At 43.0% G+C, this 25,006-nt stretch overlaps 1 protein-coding gene across 2 annotated transcripts; it reads right to left on the reverse strand.

The window, feature by feature from the left end:
• Nucleotides 1-4,435: 4,435 nt before the first annotated feature.
• LOC308138240 (pleckstrin homology domain-containing family A member 1-like) lies at nt 4,436-21,325 on the reverse strand. 2 transcript variants are annotated; one of them, XM_080507293.1, is made up of 12 exons: nt 21,191-21,325; nt 16,669-16,927; nt 15,801-15,857; nt 15,627-15,672; nt 12,161-12,258; nt 11,621-11,752; nt 10,802-10,942; nt 10,472-10,540; nt 9,818-9,882; nt 9,612-9,675; nt 9,400-9,489; nt 4,436-5,448 (listed from the first exon to the last, which is right to left on the reverse strand). In XM_080507293.1, exons 2-12 carry the CDS (start codon nt 16,807-16,809, stop codon nt 5,062-5,064), a joined length of 1,290 nt encoding a protein of 429 aa, XP_080363419.1. In that variant the 5' UTR covers nt 16,810-16,927; nt 21,191-21,325; the 3' UTR covers nt 4,436-5,061. The 2 variants fall into 2 exon arrangements, with proteins under 2 accessions (XP_080363419.1, XP_080363418.1); XM_080507292.1 differs by lacking the exon at nt 21,191-21,325 and adding an exon at nt 7,616-7,689 and having other exon boundaries at nt 5,093-5,448; nt 16,669-16,978.
• Nucleotides 21,326-25,006: the final 3,681 nt, after the last annotated feature.

Below are 25,006 nucleotides of genomic sequence, written 5' to 3' on the forward strand. Positions count from 1 at the left end.
TGGTTGGACTCAGAAACTTACCAGTGACCAGAACAAACGAAATCTGAATGTTAAATAAACTTATATTACATATTTATATCCTCAGTGAAGAAACATGGTTTTACCATTAAGGAAGCATCCAGGCAATCGTTTGTAAACAAGAAGCAAGTCAAACTGGGTCTTTTTTTTATGTATTTACTTTTTGTTATAATATAGAATGACAGTTTACCTTAAATGCACATTTTGGGGAGACCGTAGTGCTTAATGGGAAACCAGGCACACACAGGAAGAACATAACCTCCAGAACCTTCTCACAAATAGGTGAAATTGAACTACTCCTGTGTGGAGCTATGATGTAAAGAATTTACCCAGGGGTTTGTAAAGTATTTCGACTCTATTGTAACTACGCCATTCAGTGTTCTCTGCTCTGCTCTGCTCTTACTATGATTTTCTGTTTCTCTAGAAAATCATATGCTGTATAGAAAATATATAATTTTTTAATGAAAGTGGTGCTATATTTGTTTCAGTGTGGCACAAAGTTCCATGAAAATACTCCAAAGTAGTAGGTACTCCTTCCTGTTGCTTCTCTCAGGAGGGTTGATGTGGTCAAGGTCACTTTAGGAAAGCAATCAACCTCAGGGATCATTCCAGAGCTTTCACTTGTATTCATATAAAGGCTGATTTAATTACTTCCATAGAAATTAAGTGCGGAAAAGAGAAGATAATTAGTGGTAGGTTGCAGAAGCCATGCAGCCCCAGATGTTTTACATGCTCCACAGCCCTCCACGCACCCCGTGGGCCTACTTCCTTACGGTTTATTTTTAATGTTTTAGTTTTTACTACTCCCTTATGGACTGCAACACGGGCCTTAAGTCCAATTAAGAAAATCAATGAAGGGAAAGAAAAGGTTGGGCTTGAAGGAGTTAAAACAGCCTCTATAACCAGCCTATTTGACGCTAACGGAATTCTGTTTATCTGCTTCATTATGAGGCAGGCACACACATGCACACACACAAACACACCCACACGCACACACAGCCAGCAAGAACCCAAACAACATATGCTCCGATTATCAATAATTATCTATAATCACTGGCTGCCAGGTTTAAGAGTAAATCAATCAAGGAGAACTTAATGTGCTACCCCGCAATGGATTTTCTTTTAAAGAAATGCCACAAAATAATCCTAAATATTGATTGTTTGTTGAAAATGACACACATTTCCACTATTAAGAGAGCACTCTTTAGTGCTGGCCACAACAACCGCAAACCTCTTGTGTGATTTAGAAGTCTGTGCGAGAGCGGGAGACCAATAAACCCCGCAGCCATAAATCAGCTTCATAAAACGCCTCCAACACAATGTGATCAATTATGGGTGCAGGGTTGCTTTAATGGCTTTCGGTGGATGAACTCTTGAAGTCGCTGCGTGTGAATTTAAGGAGAGGTGGCATCCTGCGGTGTGCCGGGTAACACCGGCCCCTGTTTGCTGAAGGCAATGAGAGAGGGGCATATAAAGGGGTTTGTGGCAGACTGGGTCATGGGAAGCATTAAAAAAAAAAAAAACGTTCCGCGAATGTTCAAAATAATGAAAACAGATTGAACACTCAGACATTTTGTGGGTCTTTTGTGGTTTGTGAACTTAAAAGTACAATTTAAAGTGTTCTGAACAGTGAGAGCAAGCTCAGTTCATATGTGAGTGTTATCTCTGGAAGCTCTCGGTGTTTCGAAGCAGATTATTGACATTCAATTGTGAACTCACGGCACCAGTGCTCCGTGACCTTGAGAATAAAAGCTTGCATCGGCAATGGTTTGGGGTCTTTAGATCAAGACGTGAATAACTTTCAATTTTACAACCGAGAAAAACTGCAATGACTTGACTTATTTCGTTTTTGTTCTGTTAACCGACTGTGCTTTACATTGTGGACTATAATCCAGAATTGACTATAGGTTTACAGTACTGAGCTAAATGAAGGGGTTGGTTTATTTTTAAGGGAGTAAAAAAAAACAAAAAAAAACCTAACCATTGACCACAGCATATATTTATAGAGTATTTTTTTTAAATCTTTAACGGCACACATTGTTGGTGGATGTGACACACGGCGTCGCCGGGCCTCACGTGGGAGAGAAACCTTGGGAAAAGTCTGGAGATAAAAAACAACCTCATCCATAAGGATTCTCCAGCCGAGGGAAGTGGACACAGCCCAAGATGGACGCCGCTGAGGTGTGGTTGAGGCCTCCCTCCACAGCGAGCGGAGCTCCTCAAGGACCAACATTAAGCTGAAGCCACACCAAAGTCTGGCGTTGTCCAATAAGGAGCCGGAAGTCTCCATACATAGAGGAGCCAGTAGATGTAAACATATAATCTGCTGCTTTAGGCCATAATCCAGCAATACATCATGCCATTTCCTCTTTCTGTGACTTGACACAAACTGTGAATTGTCTGTAGAAGCAAAGTCTGCAGTGTGGAATGTCCATATGCTTATTATCTGACTGATTTGGGAGGATTCAAGTATTCAGATTCTCTTCCAGAGCTCTTCGTACATCAATCTGCGCAGATTCTCACTCACCAAAGGTTGAGTGTGTATAAGGAGTACCTCATTAGGAGATGATGAACGACTGGGTTTATTATCAGGGCTGGAGAGGAAATGTGTAGAGTGGTCGACCGCAGGGCTGCGCGCCATGAAAAGAAAATCGAGATACTTGAATTTTATTTCCGTCTCAGGTTAACTGAAACTCGCATGAAAGTGTTTTCTGAAAAGTGATTTCCGAGACCAAAGCACCACCTCTTCAGACTCTTTAAATTTGGGAGACGAGCCACTTTTATTCTTTTGAGTCCTGCAAAACTGTAAGTCTCTCTGCCTGAGCATACCGATCATAAAAAGATTTATGAGAATTAAGGTAGCCACTTATTGAAAAGGACAATTCATTTTTATTTTTTTATCGTGCGTGAATTTGATAGTTTAAAATAAACTCAACATTCAATTTTAAAATGATAAAATGTGCTTAAAATTACCTCTATTGTAACCATTTCTTAAAAAAAAAAAAAATCATATATATATATATAAAATTTACAGGAAAGGGGCTCACAGGCCACAAAATATGGGGCCACCAGTAATCCATGATTGCTTAAATCAAGTTCAAACTTAATATAAAACTAAATAAACATTGGGCTAATTTTCTTTTCTTGAACCTTAATACAGACCTGGTTCATTTTTTTATAGAGTTGAACAATTTTTCTAAACTCTACAAAAAGACTTGTCCGGGTCTGTAAAACAGAAGAGTGGAGACTGTTTAAGACATTAAACTACACCTGGAATTTTAAATCCAGATCACGATTGTATGTAATGTCAGCTTTTTTCACCCCCTTCTTTTTCTTTTTTTTAAACGAGTCCAGGAATCTTTAAACGGGATACATTTGAACTCTAAACTTAGGAGAGCCCAGTGAGCTTTCCCTTTCAACCACAAGAGGGCAGAGGAAGCTCTGAGGAGTCTAAAATGTTGCCGAGCTTCTCGCTCTCGTTCTTCCCAGGCTTTGGAAACGGCTCATGTTCCACCACAGCGATCCCAGACTCTGAACACCAACAAGCAGCAGAGTGAAACATGAGCACATTTTCAGTGTTTATTTCTTTCAAGTCATCCACAGAATAAATAGAGACAATTCAAACCAATTACACCAGACTGTAAAGGTGGGATGAAATAGTTTGGCTTTGTTGGGCTGAAATAAAAGAAAGCAGGCACTTAAAAAAAAAAAAAAGAAGACGAAAAAGAAGAAGAAGAAAGAAAAGCTTAGTGTGGATTTTGTTTTGAGAGAGAGAGAGAGAGACTTTTTTAAAACAAACACCGTGAGGATTTTGTCTGCTACTGCTTTGGGAACACAGTTACAAGAGGAGCAGGACACGTCTAAAAGCATATAAAAAATAAATCTGTTTCTAGTCTGCAAACACAACAACAACAACAACCAAAGAGAGTAGATAAACAGGGAGACAAACTGAGGAAACATTAAAACGGTGGCATGCAACAGAAACATCGGCTGAGGATAAACGGATCCGGAGAGTTTGCGCGACGTGCGTCGTCTTTGAGCTGTGCTGGAGCCACGTCTCACCCCGCGTCGCTGTATTGTTCCAAAACGTGAGTTACTAAACGCGTACAAATGCAGTCGCTGCATCGTTCATCAAGTCCAACAGGCTGAAATGTAGTGGGTTGAAAAAAAAAAAAAAAAATCTGATTCGGGTTGTGAAGTGACACTCTTGCTTCTGTTTGTGCACTTCTGCATAGTACTCTCATTTCAGGTGGATAAACTGTACAAATTAGCTCGTGGTCGTTAACAGTCGTCTACTCGCTCAACTAAAAAGTCAAAAAGAACTGATGTGAACGCTCCCGTGCACCCCCCCCCCCCCCCCCCCAACAAATTCAAGTCAAGATCTTTGAAAAATGGTAAAAAAAAAAAAAAGTGTGACTGCAATACATTTGGTCTTGCGTGATTATGTACATCGGGAGACACATAACTATTGAATGTCTGCGATCTCGTCGTCGAATCCCACTTTGAATTTGCATCACTGGCCAGAAATAGTACACAAATCCAGTGTTACGTCAATGAATGGACCACACAGTTTAGTGTTAGTACATCTGGAGGGAAACACAAATGCACGACCTCAGTCTGGAAAACAGGAGGAACCAGCCTGCACCCTTAAAAACTCCCTTATTGTCTTGGCACAAAGTGGTTTACAAAAAAAACAAAACAAAAAACAAAATCCTCCTGCCATAAATACCGCTGGACACGTTGTGCCTGTACAGGTTAAAATAAAGCTCTATTATTCGACTCTAATCAGCACATGGAGTTTTTTTTTGTTTTGGACAACATCGCTGTTGATGAGAAGTGTTCAGGCTGCGGGAGGGCGAGGAAACCGTCTTTGGCACTGGAGTGCAGTTGAGAGTCCGCCCAGCACGATCCTCTCCCGAGGAGTTTCTGATGCGGCTTTGGTTCGAAGACCCCCCCCCCACGAAAAAAACAAAAAAAAACAAAAACAACCGCTGCCTTGTTTTAAGCGCCAAGTTCACGTGGTCAGCGAGTGCGGACGCTGGGTCAGACCTCGCTCACTGGCAGGTCGGCGGCGTCCAGGTCGAGGAGCGCCTCGGACGTGTGCGGCTCGAAGCTGCTCCGCCGTCGCCACGGCGACTCCTCGGAGCCGGCGGTGTCGGTGGCGGTGGTGGTGGCGGCGGTGTCGGGCGGCTCGCAGGTCACTTGGCCAGGCGCGTCTCCTGCAGGGACAGGCGTGCTGGCGTGTGGCTGTGACTGGGGCGTGGCAGCAGGCTCATGAAGTGCTCGCTGTCCCACGCCAGGCTGCGGGCGTGTGGCGCACGTGACAGCAGCCCCCCACTCTGGGTAGCATGGGGGCATGGCAGATATGGGCGAGCGAGGGACGGGGGGACCCGCGGGGCTACGGTAGAAAGAGGAACGGCTGCCGTGTTCCTGCAGCACAAACATAGAGAGAGAGAGAGAGAGGGAGAGAGAGAGCAGGGATGAAGAAGACCAACATCATCCAGTGTCTGTATTTTCTTTTAAAACGCTAAATCGTGATTAAGTCGCGGCACAAAGTGAGTTACAGACTTGAAGTAGCACCAGTGCGTGGGGCTTTGATGCAGCTTGAAGGTTGTTGGTGCTGAAGAATGTAGCATTGCTAGAAAGTGGAGATGATGGTAGTAGAAGAAGAAGTAGTAGTAGTAGCAGTAGTAGTAGTAGTAGTAGTGGCAGCAGGAAGGGTAGTGTCAGCGGGGTTTTAGTTTGGGTAGTCTCAACAGGAGGTCAAACAGAGTGGCGGAGGAAGCAGTGGTTGGTTGGAGCTCATTATTCACAGCTTTTCATTGTCAGATTTCAATCTCTGGAAAAAGACAACAACGACAAAACAAAACAGAAGCATGAGGATAAACGATAACACACAGCAGATGTGGTGTAAACAAGAGAGGAGGAGCCAGTGAAAAGTTAGTCAGACAAATACTGCGACCTGGAGGCGTCGATGGAGCGGCTATCAGCATTAAAAAGTACAATTTGGAACATTTAACTCTGATGTGTTTACTCTTCATACAGCGTTCATACATATACATTCTTCTATAATCCGTTTTTTAAAAAGCTTAAAACAATAAAAATATAAATCACGTATATTGAACACTATTCTACAGGTGTGCCATATTATAAGTTCAAAATAGTGCTTGTATAATGTCTCATTAAAGAGAAGAATGTCATTGTCTCACCAATCCAATACATGGTGGAGGAATGTCTTTAACCGAACAACTGAATTCGTGTCTTTATGTTTCAGTTGGTTTGTTACTGAATAATGGACGTAAACTGATCATATAGACTAGAATCTAAAACAAGGCCTTGAGAGTCATGAATAATTATTGTGTTGCATGTATTTCCTTTTAAAAAAAGAAAAGTGACTTTAAGGTGCTTAATGAATTAAACAGTGATACAATACACCTGAATGAAAGTCACATACAGACACATTTATGTTGAATCCAAAGTCAAGCTGGTGCTGAATTTTAATCAGGCAATCCAATCAGATAATCTCTTTCCATGACGACATGGAAAATTACCCACAATGCAGGCATTTCTCACACGCGTGTCCCAAAACACAAAGTTGACCCAGCGGCTCTGGACGTGTGGATTCAGCAATATGCGAGTTCTTATAAAACGGAGTCACACGGAAAAACAAGAAGTGCAATGTGTAATCAGGTTTGTTATTATCCCCCCCGAGTGTGAGAAAGAAAGAGAGACGACATACAGGCAGCGAACGGGAGGGAGGAGGAGAGACAAGCAGGATGTCACACATCTAAGACAGGTACACAGCTGCAGCAGACTGCAGAGATCACAGGGCACGGAGGAAAGAGAAACACAAGGAGTGTCAGGAACCGTAAGAACCACACACAGAGAGAAAACAGGCTCAAGCTGATCACGCCGTTCATGCAGTCAGTGGATGTGTTTTGTTTTTTTTGTGTGTGGATGTGTGTGTTTTTTCCCCCCCGATAGCGTGGACAGAGCATTTGTATTTACATTCGTACGCTTTGAAAGTTATGGTGAAGCTAGGCAAAAGCTCGGGGAGTGAAGCGAAGCTAAACCGGAGCCGCGGTTTTACACGGGTCGCCTGAAACCTGCTGGAAAGTGTCTTTCTGCTTCTGCAAGATTTTTTTTTCAACATTTTTTGGGGAAACCTTGAGGTTGTGCTCCATTTAAAGTGACATGCTGATTGGCGGCAGCCATCACATGCAGGACGGCGTCTGACTGCGAGAAAGCCAAAATGGACCTGAGAATGTTTAAGGTGGAGGAAGACGGGAGCGGAAAGGAGGAGTGAATGAGAGAAGCTGCGAGGATGAGGGCACGAAGGGAGGAGCGCTTGTTGGGTTATCACAGCCAGATTCAGGGTGTGGTTGGTTCTCAGCAAAAAAAAAAAAAAAAAAAAAAACAAGGAAAAAGGAGGGGAAAAAAAAGAAAAGAAGGAGAGTATCAGATGTGTGGTTCAGATCTGATCTGCTCTCGTAATGTCTGCAACCAAAAAGGCCAGCCAGTGAGTGGGGGGGAAAAAAAAAAGTATTACAAAGATGAACTTATAGTTTAAAAGGGGGATTTAGACGAGCTGACATACGTGCTGCTGCACTCCCCGATTCGGGATGTATACCTCTGTATACAGGGGTTCGACAGCCGTCTGGCCTGCCGCATCTGCAACAACACAGTGCAAAGCAGGATTAGAGCAGATGGGAAGGTCTGTCCACTGGGAAAGGAGGAGGAGGAGGAGTGTGTGTGACGGAGAGAGAGAGAGAAATGAAAAGACAACAGAGAGAAAGGTCGAGAACAAACAAGCCAGAGAGAAAGGAAGAAAGACAAAAGAGGAAACCGTAGAGAATCGGACGTGACGCAGAAAGAGTCCATTTCATCCAGAGGAGCGCGATTCCTCTGCAGACGCGACTCCGAAGGTCGTTTTTAACCATTGATGACTAAACCGACGGGGTTACTGATTGCCCGTCGTGGTTAAAATTTGGTTTCGGTATAGTCTGTGTGCAGCTGCACGTTATTCTATTTTCTATCCTCGGTGTTCTCGTGGCTGTCAAATATCGAAAGTTACCACTTCTTTAAAAAAAGAAGAAAAAAAAAGAAAAAATCTCCCCAGCAGGTGGTGATGAGGAAAATGAAAAGATGGCATGAGTCAAGTTCAACATGAAAGATAAAAGCAGTTGATCAAACTGCATGATAATGAGGGGCAAAATATGCAAAACGGGGGAGCTACTTTCTCTGCGGGACTTTGAAACCATGATTCGCTGTTGGAGGGGCAAAGATTACTAAATGAGAGCTCATGTGAGAATAAGACAGTTAAAAAAAAAATAATACTGAAATTTGAAACAACTCAATTAAGTCCCGAGGAGGCGGTTTTCGACCACCGGATGTCTCAAATGTTATTTTCACACAGGAAGTGAGCCATTAGGTCAACGTTTAGTCTTTAACCGCCTCTAATGAAGAGGCTTTCACTATTAACGGCCATCCAGGGTGCAACGCACAAGGGTCTGGCTTAAGTTTTATTACAGTAAATAAGTCGTGCCTAATGTGTTAATATATCCAAGGCTCACATATTGTAAATATATTGTGTGGGCTGATTCACATCTTTCTTGACTTGATTAAGATTTCCAAGAATTATCTCATATTCCAGTAGTCAAAAGTCAACTGCACTTCTGTTTAGAAAGTTTACACTTTTACCAATTCCATCGATTAATACTCTACAAATTAATATTCATATATAGATTTATTTTGACATTTAAACATTTTTTTTATTCTTTCCCCACCGACCAAACGAAGAACCCAAGACTTGCAGCTGTCACTTTGTCGTACCTCCCACGCATCAACGTTTTTTTATCAAGTCTCGCAGACAAACTCGGAAGTTCTACAGACAAATGAATTAAAATGCTCTTTGAAGCTAAAGTATTAAATTATCTCCCGTACAAACAGCACCTCACTGATTCTGAGTTACGTTGTTCAGGCGACACTGTCTATTAACTCGTTTGCTAGTTTTCGCTACATGTTGTTCCTTTTCTACATTTTATTTTCATTAATGTTCAGCATCGTTTATTGACGAGGAGCATTCCCTTCAAGTCCATTTGGCTTCTTTCTTTTCCTGCAGTTTGATTTTGTCTTGTTTTTTGTGTGCAAATAAACTAGAATTCTTTCATGCAACACGCTTACAAATCTCCCACCCCAAAAATCCACACAAACTCCCTCACCTCTGCATTTTTATTATTTAGCCCAATCTTTAATAAAGTAGCCACGCTTTTATGGGGTCGACTTTTCCTGTACCAAAGGCCAATCTGGGTAAAGTTGTTTCTCTGCTAATGCCGCCTCACCACAGGGGGTTTTGTGGTGCTGTAGTGCATTTATACATACTGTGGCAGCAGACCTTCCAGGCCCCCGCTGGGCCACAATGGCCCCTGAAACAGCCTTGATCCAGCTGTGCATCTCCTCTGGACTGTCAGCCTAGTGAAGAGGGGGAGAGAAAAAAAAAGAAGAAGAATTCACAGTTCACTAACATTTCTGAACACTGTGAATACGTGTACAAGTCTCTGCCACATTCCAACCGTCAAAAGAAAATCTCTTACCTGGATGTAAAACGTCCTGGATGTTGTGACGACCTCGAATAGATTATCTCTCATCATGATGTCACTGCAACAACGGTGGGGAAAAACAAGTCGGGTCATATTCATCTCATCTACATCTTCATCTGCATCAGAAAAAGCTGAACCGGGATTCTCCGGGACAAAGGCGTTTTTGTACGATGGAGAGAATGTCAGGACATGTTAAATACCTCTGTTTGCACTCCTGGACTTTGTGAACTTCCTTTAGTGGGATCATTCTTAAAGGCTCCTTCTCCTAGAGGTAAACACAAACAACAGGTCATTCCACAGACCAAATATTATTCCTCGCATTGGTATTGCAGATTCTCCCCCCCCTCCTGAGAACGCTGCTTTAATATGGGGCCGACATCCTGAGTTTGTTCTCTGCTTCACAGGAAGGGGAGAAAGTTAACTTTCCTCAAAGCAGATGGCAAACAACATGACTTGGGGAAGAAAAAAAAAAGCACTGATGGCTGTAACTTTCTTGACCGGTCTATTTGATGGAGTAGACAGTGAGTCTGTGCCCTTGGGCCCTGTTGATAGCCGAATAGACAGATAAAGTTGTTAAATAAGGGCAAGGACAGGCTGTGGGGCATGCAGTGGAAGGACCGCCTGTGTGTGTGTGTGTGTGTGTGTTTGTGTGTGTGTGTGCACGCGGTGGGGTAATGCATGACGAGACATGTGAAGCGAACACACTGAATTCCACAGAAAACGTGTCGAGACCCGGGACCATACGTTTTCTCCCGCTGCACCTCAGACTGACGGGCGTGAATCAAATCCCAAGCCGATGAGAAATTAAAAATACGTTTCGTGCGACGCGTCACATAATCGCATCGCTTAATTACCAAATCTGATTTGAAGTAACTCATGGAGTTTTCCTCCAGGAGGAAGTATCGTCGCTTCCAGTTCCTCATCTGCAAAGAAAAAGGAGGGGGAAAAAAGACGTTTTGTGTCATTTTCAGGCCATATTCACATATCTATTACAGAAAGTAAGTTGTATTTGTAGATTAAAAAAAATAATAATTGATTGTAGCCTTATTGGTGATCATAATTCTGCAGATTCATTTTTAAAGGAGAGCACCTGAATTGAATTGCAGGACTTTTCAGTCGGGCAGCAGAAGGCAAAATTTTTAATCTAATCAACCCACAAACTCGCCACAATGGCCGGCACTCACCACAGCCCCTTGCTTGACGCAGTAGCCCGACTTGATGACGGTGTGCTCCTGAGCTGGCCGACCCAGGAAGTACGGCAGCTGGCTGTGAGAGCGATGCATGGCTTCACGCTCTGCGCGGTCTGCACCGTCACCACCTTCATGCTGGGGGGAGATAACACAATAATCACCCGTCCAGATTAAAGGAATCAATTAGATCCAAATGACTGGTTTAGCATTTCAGGAGGAAAGTAGAGCATCACAAAAAAAACTAAAGAAAAGCGCACACACAGTGAGTACTTGCAAACTCCGCCAAGTTTTAAAAACCAAAATAAAACCGGAGTTTTCAAACTGAAATACATTATTGGCAATTTACATACATTGTCACGGTTGTGCTTTGCTGCAAGCGAAACTTATATATATTTAAAAGTGAATATATTGTACAGGATAGATTTTTTTGTGCACTTCCTGTTCTTCCTTGTACTTCTTAATATATATTTTAACACTTTAAAAAATAGTTTACGTATGTTACGGTACATGTTATAAGCAATATTTGCTCCTGTTGTGTATTTTTAGTGCAAATGCAAAAAAACTCCACACAGTATATAAAAGGGTTAAAAGAAGTTTGTACTTTCGGTTGAGGGCTGCGGCTTTTTTTTTTTCCCCCCGGAGGTGCTCTGTTTTGTTTCATGAATGACTGATGAAAGGTGAAACATTTCGCTTTCGTGGGCACATCAATGTGCCACAGGAATGAGAATCAATCATTTTCAACCTGTCATCCGTAAAAGTGTGACCTCATGTGCAAAAACAGTGTGTGGCAAAGCACAAGTAAACATGTTTAACCTGCGTCTGGGTAACGATGGGCACGCCTCCAATGATCTCGGTCTTATAGGAGACTTGTTTCTTGGGCCCGACGACGTCTGGCAAAGACTTCTGGTTCTCAGAGTTCTGCTGGCCATCAGACAACTTTGGCACCTTACAAAATAAGAAGAAAAAAACTAATTAATCAACGAGACATGGTTGTCAGAAGCCGTTGTGCAATTCATAGTTTGGAGAGGAAGAAAACCCCGTCCTCCACAGTCGATATATGGAGTTTTCTATATGCCTTTGATAAGTCCAACATGTTTTATCCATTTCCTTTCTGCATGTTTAAAGCTTCATGGAGAACAATAGAAACAGCCCTTTACCCCAGAAATCAGTCCAAGAACACAGCATCCGGTTAGTCACACTCTGACTCACCCTCCATCTCGTGTCTTGACAGTCCTTTCATTGATTTTAATAGAGCAGGAAGAAATAGGTTTCCCCCCCCAGTGATAAACATACTTCAGAAAGAAACAGGTCGGCGCAGCGGGGTTAGTGTGCAGTGATGCGCGTTTCTCTTACGGTTATCTTGGTGGCTTTATTGAGAGCGTTGACCCAGTCTACAAGGTCCTGCTGATCATTGGCCTGCAGGAAGAACTTCCTCATCCCGGCATTGATGACTAAGAGATCATAAAAAAAACAAAAAAAAAAAACAGAAAACAATAGGAAAAGTGAAAGCATATTCGGGCCTCCTTCCGTCACAGTCAGGCTTAAGTAGTGGGATTCATTCTGTGGATAATTTGAATCCCACACAGTTGAAGTACAAATATGAAGCATCAAAATACTTTTTTTTCGGTTTTCCTTGTACAAAAAAAAGGGTGACGTATGTTAGAATTCACGCTTCGCCACACATTTGTCTGGAAGCTCTCCCACACACACACAGCGAGATTCAGCTGCTTCAGCCTTCACAACAACCAGTCACCAAATACTCTCGCACTTTTCCACACTCATGAAGAAGAGCAAAAACTCTTTCTTAATCACACGCCGATTAGCTATGGATCAGGATATGGGAGCTGAAAAGACTCAAAGGGGCAGAAATCCTTGAGTTCTGCAGCTGAAATCATGTCTTTTCAACACCAGAACGATAAATTGCTTTCAATCTGGACTGGTCAACGTGAAGGGGCCGAGCTGTGAAATTCACAAGGCAAACTCTTGGCACAATGGAAATCATTGTTTCTGGCGATGTGCTTGGTCCAGCCCTGCAAGTCTGCACTCTTTTTTTTTTTTTTTTTTTAATGGGGTCTCTCGAGTGCCGGGATGACCAATCTGGGAGAGAGGGCATCTGACTCATAGTTAGCACACCACAAAACAATCCATGCTGCTGGGAAATACAGCCAAGTGCCCAAAGTTCACTCAAATGCTGCGGCTCTCTCTCAATTTCCCAGCACGGAACACACACCATCATCCATCACGGAACGCAATCGTGTCTCCTCCCCCCCTCCCCCTCCTCATAATAAATGTAACATTTCTTTCCCATTGTCATCTCTTCTTTGAACTGCAGCAGCGGGATTCATAGAAATCGCTGCAACATGTGGCCCACAAAAGACCGTTCAAAAATAACTTCATACGTCTCCGGATCAGGTTCCAATTAGGATGTCAACATCCTGTCGAGAACGCAACGAGGCAACTGGTGTGCACACGGCCAGACACACACACACAAACGGCCGCACTCACACGTCCACCGTGGCTAACGCGAGTGCTTCCTGCCATTGAATGGGACGCAAGAAAAAGAGAGGAGATAATGAACAATGACCTGATGAAATGTCATTTCCCTCCGGGCATAATCTGGTACAGTCATTTCTTTTGAACGGTAACTTGTAGGAGAGAGGCCAATGCGTCAGAAGCTGGACGATCGAGCAGTTTTTTTTTGGCCGAGCGAGGTCACACTAACTTACGCTACTAGTCTTGATTTCATTTTTAAATATGCGTAAACAAACGTAACAGTACATTGGTCTTGTATTGTATGAATTCAGTAATGTTTCTGAAGTGGTTTAAACCGTACGTCACAAAGGCTCCACTCATCAGGTAAGATTGAATGTAACCATGGAGTTCCACAGAGTTCTGTGTTAGGACATCCACTTTTTACATTATACACGACTGCGTTAGGGAGTGTTATTCGGAAACACGACATTCACTTTCAATAGATTTGACAAGACAAATCCATTGAACGCAGATGATACTAATCAACTTGTCAAATTGGGAGCTTGGCTTTAAGACATAAAAGCCTGTATGAGGCATGTTATTATATTTGGCCCAAAACATCTGAGAGCCAAATGATCTAAACATATGGATAGTATTACTTTGACTCCCAGCACCACTATGAAAAACCAAGGAGTGATTTTTGACTTATTGTTTGGCTTGGTGTGACTGCTTTTTTCCCCCACGTTGAGTCAGACTGACAAAAAAAAATTAATCTACGAATTTGTTGCTTCCAGTGTAGGCTATTGAGATTCCCTATTCTCAGAGTGTCCGGATAAATGCTGAGTTGATTAGACATGTTGCAGTGAAAACAGGGACAGGAGAGATCACGTCACGTCAATATTAGCTTCTCCATTCTCCTTCTTCCTGTCAAACCTAGAATAAAATTTGAAATTCTTAAAAACCTCTCGACAAGCAGGCCCCATCATATCGTAAGGAGTTATTAGCACCGTGTTACCCCAGAAGAACACTTCGTTCTCAGAGTGCTGACCTACCAAGTAGAACGGGAGGCAGACGTTCAGCCATCAGGCTCCAGTTTCAGTTAGGGAGGCTGACAGTCTCTACTTTTAAGGATAAGCTTACGATTTCTGTATTTAATAAATCTTACAGTTGGGGCTTGTTCATGCCACCATGGACCATTTTATGGTTAAGTTGCTTCAGGTTTAGACAGCTGTGAGACCTTTACCGCACTGAGCCGCTTTCCTTTCTCCACCACCATGTTTCACTACTAAATGCTACTAACATCGCCCTCCGGGTTCTGCTAAGGTTTCTTAAAAGAGAGTTTATCCTTTCTACCGTTGTCTATGCTTGCTCGTGTGGAATAGTTGGGTTATACCCAGTAAAAGTGCCTTGAGATGACAATGTCGTGTGATTATTGGCGCTATACAAATAAAATGTCAGCAAAGTCCCCTTTTGTCTCAATGTAGCGCCTGCAACGCGCACATTCAAATATTGTGGTAAGCTTAGCGACTGCTCTGAAGTTTGTACTTGTTTATTTGAGTTGTTACAGTGAGAGCTACTCGTGCTGCCAGGGTAGGAAATGATTATGATTGTATTAACACAGCTGGCTATGTTTTAACAGCATTCTTTGTGTCTTTTGGCAGCTTTTTGCTTGGATGACATTCTTGTGAGCCCGAAAAGTTATTAATGTACTCATCCTTGCTCCCATAGTGACGTATGGAGCTGAATTGCTATGCAAACAAACCTCTTGTACGTGAAGAAGTAGATTCGGAAAGCACAAAACATTGAATACATCTGTGATCATCCAATTTTTTTTTTTTTAATTAGTGAGGATTAGAGGTCATGAAGGCTGACATATTTTTAAACAACCCTCAAATGCACCAGTGGCTCTAAAGTGGTCGAACCTGCCAGCATTGACTCAGATCATTAACTGCTGCAGCCGCCTGCATCTTTATGTGTTGACTAAACAGTGTTAAACTGCTGCCTGGTCAGCAGAGAAGAGAATAGGTGGAGCACAGTGCTTGACTGGGGCAAAGTGGCAGACGAGGACAACTAAGGTTTCTCCTTCAGGATATTACAGCGGATTTGCACCAGAATGCAGCGATTCATTCTGCATTTCTTTAAGAGGAATATGAGATTTCTATCCATGCCAATCACACAGCCTGCTGGCAGCCTACCCATGTGGGGAAAACTTTTTTTTTTTTTTTTTTAAGTTACACAGATAAATAAAGCCTGTGACCATACTGCTCTAGAAAAGTATTGCATTGGTGTTTCCAATGCTAACAAATTAAAAGCACACAGCCAAACTGTGATTTTTCAGTTTTCTTACCAAAACAGAATTCTGCTTTTGGCCTCAGCTTGGTGGCATCACTGACCTGAAGGAGGACAAAGCTCATGATTATTACCTTCCATGTTCAACTGAAAACTGCAAAAAATATTCTATTTATGCATAATCTTTGTCACGCGAGTGCTGGAAAAAAGGTTTGCCGTAATATGGCCTTACCTTGGAGATGTAGGTGAGTTTAAGCGAACCGACACAGTCTGCACCAATCGGCAGGTTCTGTGGAAACAAATGTGACGAGCACACAACAAATGTAATCAAGACAAGAGCTCTCTCCGTTTTATACTAATTCAAAACAAGTCGGCATTAGAAGCAAAGCAGAGCATATATTGGCTTTGCTTCACGGTAGTTAATTTCAGCCCCCTGCTGTACGTCTGAAACTAGGAGATCCAGATTTAACGTCATTAAAATTTAACAATTTCACAATCTATAAAAAGAAAGGGACTTGATGAATTATTTAAAATCTTCTCCTGAGCTACATCATTTATGAATACTTAATGTAACAGTGCACTAACAAATGCGGCGCGATGCACAAATTGAGACCAAGACTGTGGAAAGTGTTAACAACAAACGACAATGAGCAGCACTGTGATCGATGCAAATACCTGCTGCGGACTTCGCGGTTTCATACCGACAACCCTTGCGAGTTGAAAAGCTACTTGCATGTTTAGGACTGAAACACGTTCACTCTCTCCACCTTTTGAATGATTTACACCCACAGCAGACACTCCTGCATCTGTAATACCTGCTTCCCAATTCTGTCGGATCCGATCACATAATTACAAGCTCCAACATCCTTGCAACCACGTCTGGCGAAGGAAACATTGGGAACAAACTTAATGTTGTGGCTGTAATGAATGTAGAGAGGTGCGCAATAAGTGAACGGAGTTAGTAATCTCAACTCAAGAGCTTCACAATTGTCTGTCATGTATTTGTCTTCAATTCGATTCCTGTCAACCAAAGAAACATTTTCATTCGCCTGTGTGCAGAGTGGATCGAAGGCTACAAGCTAAGCTAAGGGTGTAATTACCTGTGGGTTGTCCATGAACCACACCAAGCTCCCCTGCTGTGTGTCCAGGATGAAGTAACGGCGCAGGAACTTGCCACTGCTCTCATTCTCCTCGATGTCCAGAAAGCCACAGATGCGGTTCTGCCGGTCCACGTAAGGCATCTCGCCGCCGGGACATTCCCCGGCCTGCGCGGTCCGGGAGTGCAGAACGAGGAGCGAGGGGGGAGAGCGGGGGCGGTGTGTGTGTGGATGGGGGCCGAAGCGGGACCTGCAAGAAATCCTTCCGGGCACAGAGGAGGATTTTCAGTGGCGTTAATGATGAGCCTTGCTCCCCCTCGCTCCGTTTCTGTACTGTATCTGTGGTTTGTCTGCCACCTGGAGCTCACCAGGCTACAGCCAGGGAGCGGGGATCATGTGACACATACCACAACCCTGCCTTTATCCTTTTACATCAGCCTCACCCACTGGCTCTCCCTCTTTCCCTCCTTTTTTCCCTCCTGTGTAACACAAACTCCACACTGTCACTTTCTCTCCGACCTCCTCCACTCATCCCGGCTCGCTCTCTCCCTTCCTTCGGCGTCCTCTCCTCACTTTCTCCACCCCAACTGCTCTCTCATCCGATTTGGCAAGCCTCTGGCCAGCCCCTTCTGTCCCCTCCCTCCCTCCCTCCCTCTCTCTTCACAGCTGAGCACCCGCTCGAGCATTGTCAGAAAAATTTTATGAAAAAAAAATAATAAAAAAATTCAACCACTGAGCTCAGGCCTGTTCAACACAAAGAGAAAACACAAAACACCCCGGGGAGCTGTTCGGAGGAGGTCTGTAATATTTAACCTGCTAAAACCTACAGCGCTCCGTTAATCAACACAAGAGTAAATGATTGCAGTCCATCTGTTCGGTCCTCCTACGTGCTTAAGTGTACCCATCTCAATGTCAAAGCCTGTGTGGGTGGGCGCACTGTGTCACTGTAGGCACATTGTCGCGTTAGCCCGTTTCAAACCGCCGTCTTCTTGGACCGAGACGAAAATATGCGCGCGAGACGAGTCCGCGGAAGGCCGGAGATAAAGACGCTCTTTCTCCAGAACATTATGAGCACTGTGTGGGTGGACGAGGGGCCGGGGAAGGACAAAAGGCCCGGTTGTTGTGCATGGAGTCTGGGCTGAGAGCGTCTCAGTTAGACGCCGCATCTAACCGAGTCATCCCAATTGACACGCAGGCGTAAGAAAGGCGCAACACTGTGCTGCGCCGCGATCGTCGCCTCTGACAATACCGAGAGTCATGTGAGAGACGTCTCTGTAGAGTCCAGTGATCCTGGGAATAAAATGATGTGCAGGACTTGAGCTGCAAACATAATGTAGGAAACCAGGCACACCTTACTTTACCGTTTTCAAGGATACACACTGATATGGTTACATGGCAAGGCAACCAGGGAAAGGCACATAAACATGGAACAGGTCATACCTGGTGAGAATACCTTAGATATGGTGTCTACATGGGACAATATTTTGATGTAAGCGAGATGATTGTAACACCAGACAAGCTGGAGTTCCACCCTACATTCGCCAAGAACCAATGCACTGAAGATAATAGTTCTCTGAAGAGCCGTACACTACAAACAATTCTCGAAAGTAGCAAAGCAGCTCTGAAAAGAAAACTAAAGACAGCATCTGTGAATAAGGAAAACATGTTGCATCCATTTGGATTTTGTTCAGAGCAATATGGCGTTTTGGTTTTTGCTCTGGTTTCAGCTGTTCATGTCTGTATTAAACGTGTGCTGGATAAGTTTCTGGATCTTATCAGTGATCTATGATCTTTTGATGTATGACTTTACTGGACCTCAAGAACAATAGTCGTCACTACTGTGGCAGCCAATGGGGATCCTGAAACAATAAACAAGAGCGAAACACAACCACCGATTTTAATCCGTTTTACTTCTGGACACTCAATGTAGTCAAGCTTCCTTCTTGTAATAGTGAAATCATATCCTCAATAGTTCATAACAGGATGGACAGTATGAAGCCTATTCGCTCCAGCAGCAATAAACAATCCGACTGACACACTTTAGTGGCACAAACATTTTGCAGAGGAAAACGTGCATCTATGGCAGAGTCATCGGCAACCAAAAGAAGTTCACACGACCAGTTACTATGTGATGGAAAAGAAAATGAACCGCATAAATGTCCGGAAAAAGCAGAAAGTGACAACCTGAAGACAAGACGGGGTAAAGGTCGAGCTGTGACGATAAGGCTGCCTGATAACAGCTGACTTCCTGCTAAGACAAACACTCCCCAGGTAAACGCTCTCTTTGCATTTGCTCCAAAGGCTTTCCTCCGCCGTCATATGGCGGCCAACTGGTCACGCGGCACGGGCGGCAAGTCAACACAGCCTCAGACCACAGCTGGATCCTCAAAAGGACGACAACAGCTGGACAAAGCAACTGTCGAGCTGAAAGCTTGTGTTTGCCGATGTAACAAGAGGAAATGCATCGCTGCTGTACTTGGGTAGTGTTTCAGCAGCCTCCAAAAAAGAAATAAATGTGTGGATTAAATGAAGGCGATTCAATCTGAAGACACAAATTGCTACTTTTTTCATATTTATAGTGTTTATATTACAACTCCCGAGCGCATAACAACTTGCTTACATTTGTTAATAGTTTCAAAAAAGAATCCATCCAGTTATAATGCAAGAAAAGTAATCTATTCATCCCTCTCCTATATCGCTCTGGGGTGAGACGATGTGGGACAATCAAACATCTCTATTGATTCACACGAAGGAGCTGTGTGCTTGTTCATAGATTTTCTGTTTTACAATAATCGAACACGAAAACAGAAGAAAATAGATTCTTTTTTACCAAGTGTGAAAATAACAACTTCTATACTAAAATTACTATAATTAGGAAGTAATTTAAATCAGCTGTACTGTAGTCGTACCCTCCAAAGTATGTAATTTTACTCAAACTTAAGGGCATATAATCTACTTCCCTACTTACATCAAGGGGTGTAAAACACAAGGTTAAAAATCGGCTTGCAAAGAGTCTCCAATCCGTCCCGCTAAACCAACAAGCAAATAGAAAACATTTCAAAGAAAGGCTAGATATTTTTTTTTTTTTACAAAATTCTTAAGTGAGACATCGGTGTTTCTACCATGAAAAATAAATATCTTGTTGGTCTCAAAGCCATGCTGTCAGGGCTTTTTTTTTTTTTTTTTAAACATACATAATGCAACAGCTGTAGGAGAATGTCTTTTGGGGACATTTCTCTGCAGTTTGCGCCAGAAGATATCATTAAAGTTTTTTTTTTTTAAATAAACATTTTTCAAAGAAAAACTATTATTTAAAGGTTATTTTATGGCATTGCTCTACAGGTCCTGCCCACTCAAGATGAAACTGCTGTATGTGGCCCCTGACCCAACATGTACAGGAGGTTCTTTTATTGAAAAGTGTTTGTGTTTTAAAAGTATTTTACAGTGAAGCGAACTAATGCACCTTAATATCTAAATGTTGCACTTTCACTCCAATCGGTTTACAAAATCAGCACTTTTTAACTTCGCAGATCGTTTATATTAATATATCGTAAGAGATATCGGCCTCAATGTGTTTTTTACTGGTTGAATAAAATACATGTGTTTGACACCCCTAATTTGCATTATAAATCACTGATTAATAGTCAAACTTTTTGATCAGCATTTCTTTTAACTAATTATCTTAACAGAAACATCTTAAGCACGTGATTTGAATTGAACGTCTCCTGTTGACAATACATGCGATTTGTATTGGAGTACAATCTAAGCAATACAACACGAGTTTTCAATACTCTTTTCCACATGGCCCAGGTGAGGAAGAGATATTTTAGAGGCGCAGATGTTGAATGGATTCCCTGATATGGAACATTTCACTGCCTCACCAGTCTTGACGTGCTTTCACACCCTCAAAATAATCGCAGCAGTAATAATTATCCTGCTGGTTGGGATGAGATGTGGAGAGGAAGCGAGGAGCGAGGTGCCTTCGTGCAGGTGAGACAGGGCTGGGATGGGCTCTCGGGTCACGGCAGGTCAGCTGGGACATGTCATGGGGCTGGACAGGGTTCCCCGATCGCCACAGAAATGCGATCCACAAACTGCTTCAAATTAATAAACCGCCGTCCCAGTGAGCGAGCCGCCATGGTGGATGAAGAAACTGGAGCACAACAACGTGAGAGGGGAGCAGCATCAGCAGCTGCCTGGCCTCAACTTCACCGCCTCACGTTAGCTCAATGTTAGCACACAAAGCAAAAAAAACCAAAAAACTTGCGAAACGATAGCAAAAAAAAAAATAGTAAAAAAAAATAAAATAAAATTTGCCCTGACGCGTTAATATTTCACCGGGTAAGAGCGACGGCGGAGCAGCGGGAGTCGTTACGGGGAGCTAGCTAACATCGGGGAGAAGTTTACGGTTCGATCCGAACCGAGCTAACTGTTAGCAGCTCCGGCAATTATTAACTTTCCCCTGGACGGAGCGACGGACTTTATCCGAGGCGAGTGAGTGAATGTGCCGCCAAGGAAAGCTTACCGAAGTCGGTGCTCCTGTTCGTGCTGAGGCGCAGCGGCCGTCGGTGTCGGTGCTGTCGGGTCTGTCCCGTCTGCCTCAGCCCATCTCCCCCCTCCTGAGCCCGGACTACAGCGCTCCAGCACGGCCGCTGCCTTGCCTGCCACTCTGCAAAGCTCGTCTGTGAGCGAGATGAGTCACTCCGAGCAACACGCGATAGATAGATAGATAGATAGATAGATAGATAGATAGATAGATAGATAGATAGATAGATAGAAATCAAACCAACAGAAAATAAACAAAAAAGGGGAAAATATAAATCAAAACGAAAAGTGGGGCAAAAAAGAAATCAATGAAAAAGGGGAAAACTTATTTTGGAAAAAAAAAAAAATTTAACTGGAAAAATAAGAAAAAAGGGGAAAGCAGAAGTGAAAAAAGTAAAAAAAAAAAAAAAAAAGAAAACAACTGGGGGGGGGGGGGGTTAACAAAACAAATAAAAATGAAAAAAATAATAATGGTGAATATATATTATATAAAAAAATGAAAAAACACAAAAAGGGAAAAATATGTGGAAAAAAAGGAAAAATGTCCCAACACAATCTCTTGAGTGCAGTGTTTAATACATATGTGAATAAATATCCTGTTTATATAAAGACTATTCTGAACTACCTTTGGCTACGTTGATTCTTTTGACACAATGAAACTTCTTTGTCAGTTGCACAAAGTGGTCATATTATGCAAAATTAATTTTTAATGATTTTCCAACAGTAATAATTGTCAACATACCTGGAATGATGCCCCTGGGTTTAGCCAATCGCAATCAAGGTCGGCCCTCCCTTTCACTCCTCCCACAATTAGGCAGCTCTGCTCTGGCACAAGGCACCACGAGAGGAAGTACTTCCTCCTCTTCCCAAGATGGGCATGTGTGGGCGGAGCCAGTCCAGCTCACACAGACACAGCAGATTCTGAATGCAGCTCCTATGATCCAATATTCAAATATGACCCCTGTCAATACTTTCAGTACTTAAAATTTTAGGACTGGCGTTTCAGCCATGTCACTCAAAAAAAAGAAGAACAAAAAGCACATCATTTTTCATTTTCATCCTGATACAATAACAAAAAGGGATTATAATCCTCTCTGATTCTGGTTGACGAAAAACACATCCGAGTGGGTGCTCTGTATTTTCCCTCTCTGTGGGTGTAAAGTATGAAATGAGCACTGGGTGTCAGCCTGGTGTCAAACATGTAGAAAGGCTCAGATATAATCTATCGCCATCTATCGGTGAATGTGTGGGAACGACAGGCTGCTCCATCTCCCCGTGATGCTCCATTGACATTCTGTAATTGCGTAACATTTATCTGGCGAAGAAGGAACTCTTTGTTCAAGCAAACCTTGACTTTTATCAACTTATCAGCAGAGTGATGCAAATGCTGACTTTCTGATCATAACGAGGAAACTAGAGCTGTTTTTAACATGCTGTTAAAACAGTCTGCAAAATGCACATAAAGGCATACAAAAGTTACATGTGCAGGAGATGTAGAAGCCACTTGTGAAAGACCACTTCTAAAAATAATTATTAATTTAAACTACACGATTTTCCATCAGTTTTTGTGGGGAAACTGCCTTCTTGTGTTCTAAATGCACTGGCAGACACATTGCAGTGTAATACATGATGAATGCTGCATTAAAAATGTATCTTTGGCATGCAACCACAAGAACAGTGATAACATGAAGAAATTCAAATGACCATGACAAACGATGAAGGAGCGGTGTGGTGGATCAAATAACCCTGTGATCATTGGTTTCCATGGTGACAAATGTGGCGTTGGAGAAGGTATGCGCTGTACTGAGTGCCCGTTCTTGTTACAGCAGAGGCAAGACGGCTAAAACGACTTAAGCTGTGAAACACAAACATGAGATGTAAGCAATTCTTAATTGTAGTTTAGAAATTGTATACTGTATATGCAACTAAAGGGTGATTTTAATTTTATAAGACTTGACACTGTATGTTTTATTGTGGAAGTTAAACATTTGGAAAGTGTGCAGAAACAGATCTTTGAGTTACGAATGTTGCAGACGTCTGGTATAGTGCATGTACCTGACAGTTTGTTCTTCACGAGCTGAGTCTGAGCACATTTCAAACTGTTATTACCTACTCAACCTGTCTGCCAGAGTCAATGGGCGTGAACAAACACAGACACTGCAGCCACAGAGAGGTTCGGAGGAAGAGGAGGTGGAGGCAGCAGCCTTTGCAGGCTCAGGCTCACGTCGGCGGGGGTTCATGTGAAGTTTACTGTTTTCTGAACGTCTCCTCTAAAGGAGGTGACCATGGAAGAGGAGGGAGACTCGTACAAGGAGCTGAGGACGTTCCCGCAGCTGTGGCCTCTGCCGCGGCTCCGCTCTCTCAGCGACTCCTCTGGGTTCCGGTCCAGGGTGCTGCTCCGGCTCCGGGGGGCCCGCTCAGGTAGGACACGCAACGGTCTGACCCAACTTTTTAAAATCTGGATGCTAAACCAAATCTGAAGCCGCTTCATCCAACCATGCAGCGTGTTACAATGACAAGCCTCTCTCTGGAATATTTCTCTTTTGGCTTTACAAGTTAGGCAAGGTGCTCGAAGAGGACGTGGCCTCCAAATGACTAACAAAAAAAAAACCATGGCGTCCTGCTCTCAAGAACAACAAGCCAACTCTCTTCATTTAAATAGGCCAACATGCACACTTTCTATCTCTCCTAATTCTTCTTTACATAAGCGCTACCCCGTGCAGTGCACACAGGTTACAAGCAGGACATGGTTTGAATGAACAGAAGAGCTGTGACACACCTGAGATTTTCTGAATGTTTTTCCATTTTTATTTCTCGAGTTCACCAACATTTGGCCTCGGTTGCAATCAGCATCTGTCACTGTAATACTCACCCTTGACTCCACTGTTCAAAAGAGGAATAAATAGATTTTGTAATGGTGACAGAAAAAAACCCCAAGAAAAACATGCCAGTTTCCACACACTTTGTGCTAAGTTTATTATTCTCCTTTAATTCAAGAGTGTCGAAATGATGGCCTCCACCTTGCACTTCAAAGAGTTCCTCTGTGGTTGTTGAGCACCGGCATGCTTGTGCATCGCTTCAACCACTTCCTATTGGTCTCGGCTTCCTCGGCCTGCATCGGACGCCACCGCTACAGGCGCGAGGTGTCGAAACGTGCTTCAGCGTCATTCGGAGGTTTCATCAGTATGTTGTCACACCTTCTAGTATCGCTGAGACATTGTTCACTTATCTTAGTGATCGTACCTTACCAGTGAAACGCTAGAAACACACTTCCTGTTGTTCTGCATGTCTTGGTTTGTCACAGGAAGTGCCCTGTGTTTATATGTGAGATGTAATTACCGGAAATGATTGTGGAGCAGAGCTGTGAGGAAAATAGATGTCAAGGGTATTTATGCCTCCTGCCGGTTTAGATCTTAAAGGTCGTGGTTAACTGTGAGTTGTGTAACATGGCCTAGTTCAACCTGACCTGCGTCTGATCGATGGATGTATTTAATATGCAAATCCTGTCAGTGCATTTATCTATATACATACATACTTGCTTTACCTTTAAGTAATAAACAGCATTTTAAGAAATGTAACCCTGATGGTCTCACGGTATGTTATCCAATCATTCAGCAAATGAAGCAATAGGGGGCGCTGTCCTACCGTTTTCTATTATTGCTGTGCTGTAAACAGCCAGGGCCAGTGTATTGCATATTTCAGATGCTTCCTTCTGCTCCAAAACAGCCAAGAGCCCTAAAACCAAACACGACTCCTCAAATATGCAATGTTATATTTATTTTAAATTAAACAAGCA

Source organism: Blennius ocellaris (genome assembly GCF_963422515.1).
Source record: "Blennius ocellaris genome assembly, chromosome: 13".
NCBI lineage: Eukaryota > Metazoa > Chordata > Actinopteri > Blenniiformes > Blenniidae > Blennius > Blennius ocellaris.